At 56.6% G+C, this 6800-nt stretch overlaps 1 protein-coding gene across 1 annotated transcript; it reads right to left on the bottom strand.

The window, feature by feature from the left end:
• Nucleotides 1–359: 359 nt before the first annotated feature.
• Nucleotides 360–1810, bottom strand: RPP25 (ribonuclease P and MRP subunit p25). Its single transcript, XM_060095151.1, has one exon. The coding sequence runs from the start codon at nucleotides 1651–1653 to the stop codon at nucleotides 1012–1014; it is 642 nt and encodes a 213-aa protein (XP_059951134.1). The 5' UTR covers nucleotides 1654–1810; the 3' UTR covers nucleotides 360–1011.
• Nucleotides 1811–6800: the final 4990 nt, after the last annotated feature.

Here is a 6800-nt window from a genome sequence, read left to right as displayed (position 1 = left end):
CTTGGCAGTGACAGGAGAGTTCATTGATGCTCACCTTCCTTCCCCTTCCAGAAAAGCAATGTGCTGCTCCCTTTCCCTTAGTAGTAATGTGTAAGGTGAAAATGGTCTTCTGGCCACAAGTCTTGAAGCTAGAGCCAGCCAGGGAGGGCTGAGAAAGAGGGAGAAGCCGGGGACTGGGTAATGTGCCCCCTGCACCATTTTGAAGCTGTCCAGTTTCTGTGCCTAACCCCTAAGACTACAAAGGCTAAGGATCCAGGCTGGAGGGGACTGAGACACAAGGGGGCAGACCAGAGCAGTCTCTGCACAGGCAACTGATTAGGAAAAAACCCAGGGACAGAGCCATTTTTGTGTTTGTTTTATTGGAAGCAAGACTCCAGCTGTGGGGCTCAGGGGAGGAAGCGTGGGAAGTTCTGTTCTGGGTCTCTCCCTCTGGGCCAGCATGGGGAAAGGGGGATGTTAAAAGAGCTAGAACCTATGGAGATGCCCCTGCCAGCATGACCTCAGGATGCTCCCTAAAAGCAGGGCAGGGAAACTAGAAAGGAAACTGTGTCCTAGGTGAGGGGCACAACAGGCCACCCCCACAACTCATAATCCGCTGCCCTCAGGCAGTGGTTTCCAACCCCTTGCCCTCTGCTGACAGTGGTGGGGTGATTCCAAGAGCCTTCCTCAGCTTCCACCCTCCAGGTCCATTTCAAGAATCCTAGGTGCCTTTAACCCTTGGGGGTCCTGAGCAAGGCTCAAGAGTCCCACTGCCCACCATTCCCTCCCTGAGGAAGGTCCCCGTATGGTTCAGAAAAGCTGAAGGTGGAGTTCTGTGTCGTCAGTCCACATAGGTGAAGGAGCAACCCCACCACGAAGCTTCCCTGGGGTCCCCTTATTGTCGCCTTGGGGTCCATGCTGCCAGGTCGTGGGTTCCAGAGTACCAAAGCATGAAAGGCTGGAGGTACATCTCAAGGTCGAAGCTCTGGGGGTAAGATCCAGCCCGCCTAGGTGCCCCAGAGGCCGGAGCTCTCAGGCGGTCTGGTCCTCTTCAGCAGCACCTGGCTCAGGTTGTGACCGCTTCGCGGAGCCTTCTCCAGCTGCGGGTTCCCCTAGACTCCTCTTGGACGTCGATGCAGCTGGCTGGGACGAGGGGCCAGGATGGGGGTTCGGGGGCTGGTAGCCGGGTTGGCGCGGATCCAGTGAATCCTTGGAAAGTAGGATGGCGAGGCTGGGCACGTTCTTAAGTACACTGAGACTGGCGGCTGGCTCGCCAGGCTTCTGACCCGGCGTGGGCTCCGGAGGGAGGCTCTGCCACACTTCGCGCACGCTCCGGTAGCGCAGCCGCGTGACCTGATGCAGACCCGCCAGGCGGCGCTTGAGGATCTCGGCGCACGTGACGGTCTTGGTGGTGGCCCGACCGCAGCCGCTGAAGACGATGGTGCGCGTGGCTGGCTGCGCCATGCTGGCGGTGGCGAAGGCCAGCAGGTTCCGGATCTTACTGCCCTCCTTGACCCGCATGTGCACGGCGCCCGGCGCCAGGTCTGCGAAGGGGCCCGAGCCCGGGCCGCCTCCCTCGTCCCCGCTCCCCACCGGCGCCTCCTCTGAGTGCACCTTACGGAAGTTCTCCATGCGCCGTCGTTGCCGGGACCGCGGGGACGCAGGCTTCGCCATTGGGCCGCCTCAGCCCCGGGGCTGCATGGCGGCCGGTCGCGTCTGGCAAGGGCTGGCCGGGGTAAGGGTGAGGGAGCTGCGTGGACGCTGGCGGGCGGGCTAGGACGGTGGGATCCTCGTCTTCCACTTCTCTCCACTGGGCGCTGCTCTACTCCGCGCTCTCCGCGCCTTTGGCTGAGGCCCCGCCTAAGAGCCTAGGAGCCCCGCCCCTACCGCCAGGCCCCGCCCCTAACTCAGCCAGCCTGGCTGGGGCCCCAGCCTCACCAGCCTCTCAGATCCAGTCCGGTCCTCAGCTACCGGGGCGTGAGAGCTGCGCGCACCGTGGGGCGCCGTGGCAGCGCTAGGGGGTGACCTGTCAGGTGAAGTTTCCCTGTAATCGCCATCAGCCCTCCCAGAGCCAACTCTGATAAACGGGCAACCTAAATAAAAACTGCGTCTGCAGGGCAAACGGCGCTTCGACCCGGGTCCCCGAGCCCTTCCGCGTTTCAGCTGAAGGCCACCCCTTGTCCCCTCCCAAGGAGAGATTTCAAAGCGGCCTGCTGGGGGCTGGGACCTCTTTCTCCCACTCCTCAGTGGAACCCCCCACCCCCACCTTCGTCCCTTCGGCTCCCGAGACGCTCAAGGACAGCCCTGTGCACCGTCAGCAGAGTGCGGGAGGCGCTGTCTCCGGCTCCGCTCCGCGCCTGCCTTCGACGACTACGTCGCGGCGTGGTCCTCGCAGGGCAGCCGGAGACTGAGGTCTCAGCCTCGCCGTGCCTGACTGGGGCTGGAGGCTCCTGGACGCCCGCACACCCCTAGGGTGTGGGGACTGAGGCTCTGGGCCAGGCTGTTCCCTGAGATGAATGGGAAGAGAGCAAGGAGACCCCTTCTCAAGGGGAGTTAAGCTCCCTCCATCCATGCCTGAAAGTCGAGTATTAGAGCTGCATGCTTTAGGGTAAGCCAGGCATTGTTCCCTGCTAAAGTGGGTCCCCCTTTTTCTCAAGTGGAATTTGTTGTTAGCCTGGCTTGCTGGGACCCAGCAGGGTCCTTTTTCAGAAAGGAGACTGGGTGAGGGCAGGTTTTGAGAGAGAAGGAAGGTAGGTGGGAAGTTGAAGCCCCGGGGCCATTACGAAGCTACTGGGTGTCCCTCCCCGGGAACTCCGCAGGACTGAGGGGGTGGCCCCGGATCTCCTGCCAGGAGAGATGAACAGTGAAAGGAGAGGTGAAGTTGGGGTTGAAGGACTGCTGATGAGAGGGAGGGGGTTTGAGAAAGAGCTGGACCCTCCCTAGAACTGCCCTAGCGTCTCGCTCTTCATCCTTCCACCCCCTCGCGCACGCACGGAACCGAGAGTGGGCCAGACCTGATCCGGCGGGAGTGACTACGACGGGGCTTGGCGGGGAGGAGCGCAGAGAGCTGCGGCGGGCGGGAAGCCCTTGAAGTGCTGGGGGCATGACAGTGCCCGGGGGAGCTGGGCCCCAGTCTTGAGACGGGACTGCCGGGGTCCCCCTCCCTCCCCTCGCGTCCTCCTCAGCATCTCATATCTCCCAGCTCCCATCTTATATCTCCCAGCCTTCCTGTTTGGAACCCGGGGCTGACCCCATTACCGCCCTTGGGAGTGACTGGAGCAGGTGGACCTTTGAGCCCAGGCGTATGAATGACCATCCCCCTCTCGGATCTTCTCGCATTCTGGGATCAGGGGCCCTCGAGGTCGCGTTCCCCTCGGAACCTGTATTTCCGTCTCGCCAGCTCCCGCGGGCCCCACAAGGTGCAGCCGTAGGGGTCGGAGGCACAGCATTCCGGAGAAGACAAGAGTCTGCAGCGCGTGGCGGGGCGCAGGGAACCTCAAGCTTTGTAAGGCTCGGGCAGTTGTGGGACTTAAAGGGCATCAGTTTCTCTAGGCCTGAGAAAAAGTCCCCGAACAGCTGGAATCTATGTTCGAACGGGTTGGTTAGGGAAGAAGCGAGCTCTCCATCCACGCAGGTATGCAAACCTAGGCTGAACGTTCACTTGGAGGGGATTACGCGGGAGTCTGCCATTTGGAGGAAGGGGCCGGGGAGCTCCCAGTTTACGTCGGGTGAGAATGAGGCCGTTATGCGTCCGCCTGAGTTGGCCCTGGAAAGCGCCCCACCGCCATCCCCCTCCACTGCCGCCAGCTGTGGAAGTCTCAATTCACTACGCTCCCCAGTCAGTGAAGGGAGACCGCGGAAAAGGCCCGCATCCCCTCCCGTCCCTCCCCTCCCCTTCCCAGCTCCCTCTGCAGCACTTAAAATGTAAATGTACTCCGTGATTAGCCGCCGGGTCGCTAATTACCGCTGAAGCCATTCATTACACTGTCAGCGCGCGTCGTAGCCAGCCGGCTGTGCGCTCCTGCCGTGCCGCGGAGTGGCAGGGCCCGGTGGGGAACGAGTGAGGGATGGGAGGGGGGCGGGGGACTCGAGGAGGGGAGCGGAAAGATTTAAGGCGGGGGAGGAACTGTGAAAGAGGGGAGCGAGGTTGGCTGAGAGGACGCGAGGGCGGGAAAGGGGCCAGTGTGCTCGATGGTGGCGTGCGGGAGCGGGGCGGGGAGAGCGGAGAAATGCACGAGGCAGTTAGGAATGGAGGCGAAGGAGAGGTAGCGAGGATAGCTGGGGAAGGGGGCGCTGTGATAGAGAAACCGGGATGAGGAGTGGGGCGAAGGCAGGATGCGCTGGGGGAGGCAGGGAGGAACCGGGAGGACAGGGCGGAAGAGGTTGGGAGGGGAGTAGAGGGCTCAAATCTGGGAACGTGGGTAAATAAATGTGAGCATCTGTGGCGCTCACTCCGCGACAGTTAGAAACGTGGACAGTCAAGACTTTCTGTTTAAAAAGTCGGGTGGCAGCTATCCACACAGTAGGACCACAAGTATTTTTTTTTTTAAGTTAGGGAGTCTGTTTCCGTGTGTGCATGTTTATAGATGTAAATGTATTTTTAAAATAATTTAAAAATATCTGCAAGAAAACAGCACACTGCATCTGTTACCGCTGAAGCCGCATTTTGTGGGCCTCTCTAAGGAAAGAACTACTAAATATGAATACAAAATTAAGCCCAGAGTTTTAGAACAGTCTGTGTAAGTGAGGTCCTGACCTTGAAGCCTGAGCTCCATTAGTTTCTTTTTGCCTCTTTGTGACCTTGGGCAATTTGCTTAATCCTTATGCCTTGGTTTTCTTAGCTGTAAAATGGGGCTAATACAGGAACCTGCCTCATAAAGTGGTTGTGAGACACATAACAGAATTAGAACCTTGGCTGGTAAGTTCTCAGGAAATGTTGGCTAATGTTATTTTTCATACATTATTTATGATTAAAATAAATTTTAAAAATTTTAAAAGGGAGGGGGAGGAAGAAACCTGGTGAAAAGGAAAAGAAATGGGCAAAGCCTTGGAAATAACAGTTTTCCTAATATGTTGGGGACTAGTGCATGGCAAAGTTGACTCCTTTCACCCTCCAAGGAGGTGGAGGGGTGACTAGGCTGGAGTCCAAGCCTCGCCAATGCAGCACCAGCCCCTGATCTGCAACGGGACCTTTCCAGCTGTACATCCCGCCTCTTGTGGACAAGTTGCCTGTCACCCCAATATTGGGAGAAGATCCCTGGTGCAGGGCAGGTCTCTTCCTCCTCTGTCTCCAGTGGCAGGAAGAGGATGGGGATCCCCTAAAACTCGTGGTCCTAGTCCCAGCTTGTCCAGGCAGGGGCTTGGGGGCATGCAAAGGAGTCAGAAACTAGAAAGTTAGAGAGGGCCAGAGGGAGGTCAGATTTATCAGGCACCCACCAAGTGCCCAGCATTGGGCCAGGTACTCACATCTATTCCCTGATTTAACCTTTGAAATCTTTCTTTCTATCATTGTTTGACAGATGTGGAAACTGAAGCACGGAGAGATTAAGTAACTGGCCCAATATACCACAGCTAGAAAGCAGCAATCACAGATACCTGAATGCAGGTGTTCTACCTCACCTGAGTTTAAGAAAAAAAGAAACTTCTTAATGATTTGAGCTCCCTAGTAAACGTGTGAGTTGGTTTTGGGGAGAGAGGCAGTTCCTACAGTGGGGAAGATGTACTGCTGCATAAAAATTACCCCAAAACTCAGTAGCTTAAAACAAAAACATTCATTCTCTTACCCAGTTTTTGAGAGCTAGAAATCCAAGAGCAGCTTATAGTGGTGGTTCTAGCTCAGGGCCTCTCATGAGGTTGCAGCCAAGATGTCAGCTGGGTCTGGAGCATCTGCTCTCAGGCTTACTCACATGTTGGTCAGAGGCTTCTGTTCCTTATCCCATGGATCTCTCCACAGATCTCATGACAAGCAGCTGGCTTCCCCTGGAGCTGAGAGAGGGGGAATGAGAAAGGGAGGGAGAGAGAGAGAGAGAGAGAGAGAACAAGCGTGGAACCACAATGCCTTTTATGGCCCCACCTCCTCTGAAGGGGAATCTGGTTCCAATTCTTGAAGGGAGCAGTATCAAAGAATTTGTAGACATTTCAAAACCACAACAGAAGGGGAGTGTTTGGGAGGCAAATTCAGGAGGAGAGAGAATTGGGACTCAACATATCGAAGCAAATATGTGGAAAGACTTTGAATCAGGAGAGCTGGATTTATTTGTTTATTGTTAAATGGATGTAAGAGTGACAACTTTTCCAAGATTGTTTTTGGTCATGGGCATAAGAGCAGTCACCGCTCTACAGGGCTCTCCTGGAGGTTGAGTAGGATTATGGCTATCAGAGCTCTTTGTAAATTTAACACTGCTAGGCAATGATGCCTGGAGGTGAGCGTGGCCTGGGAGAGAGTTCTGCTATAACAGACAGGTACCTCCTCCATTAGACTGAGTCCGGGGCCCTGGGCCAGTGCTCTGATTCTAACTCCCCATCTTTGTCTCCACCATAGTCCAGCCTCCTCACCATGTTTCACTTCCATCAATGCTTTTCCCCTTGGGCCAGCCAGGATAGGACCCAGGAGTCCCAACACCACCAAAGCCTCTACCTTCAGGCCACTCCTCCTGCTGTACTGGCTATGGCCCCACAGATGGGGAAACAGGGGTTTGCATAGCAGACCCAGTGAGTGCTTCCCTTTACGGACAAAAGCCATTAACCTAGCATGAAATACGCTTGTTTTCTAGCCAACAGGCCAAGTCACCTGAGTCCTGGGAGGGAGGGGTCAGAGGGGG

The sequence above is a fragment of the Mesoplodon densirostris genome, chromosome 4 (genome assembly GCF_025265405.1).
Source record: "Mesoplodon densirostris isolate mMesDen1 chromosome 4, mMesDen1 primary haplotype, whole genome shotgun sequence".
NCBI classification, from domain to species: domain Eukaryota; kingdom Metazoa; phylum Chordata; class Mammalia; order Artiodactyla; family Ziphiidae; genus Mesoplodon; species Mesoplodon densirostris.
The sequence above is the reverse complement of the archived record's forward strand: the minus strand, read 5'-3'. Positions and strand labels throughout refer to the sequence as shown.

Bases quoted from the DNA above. Each gene is read 5' to 3' on its own strand.
- RPP25 (XM_060095151.1), bottom strand. From the start codon at position 1,653: ATGGCGAAGCCTGCGTCCCCGCGGTCCCGGCAACGACGGCGCATGGAG.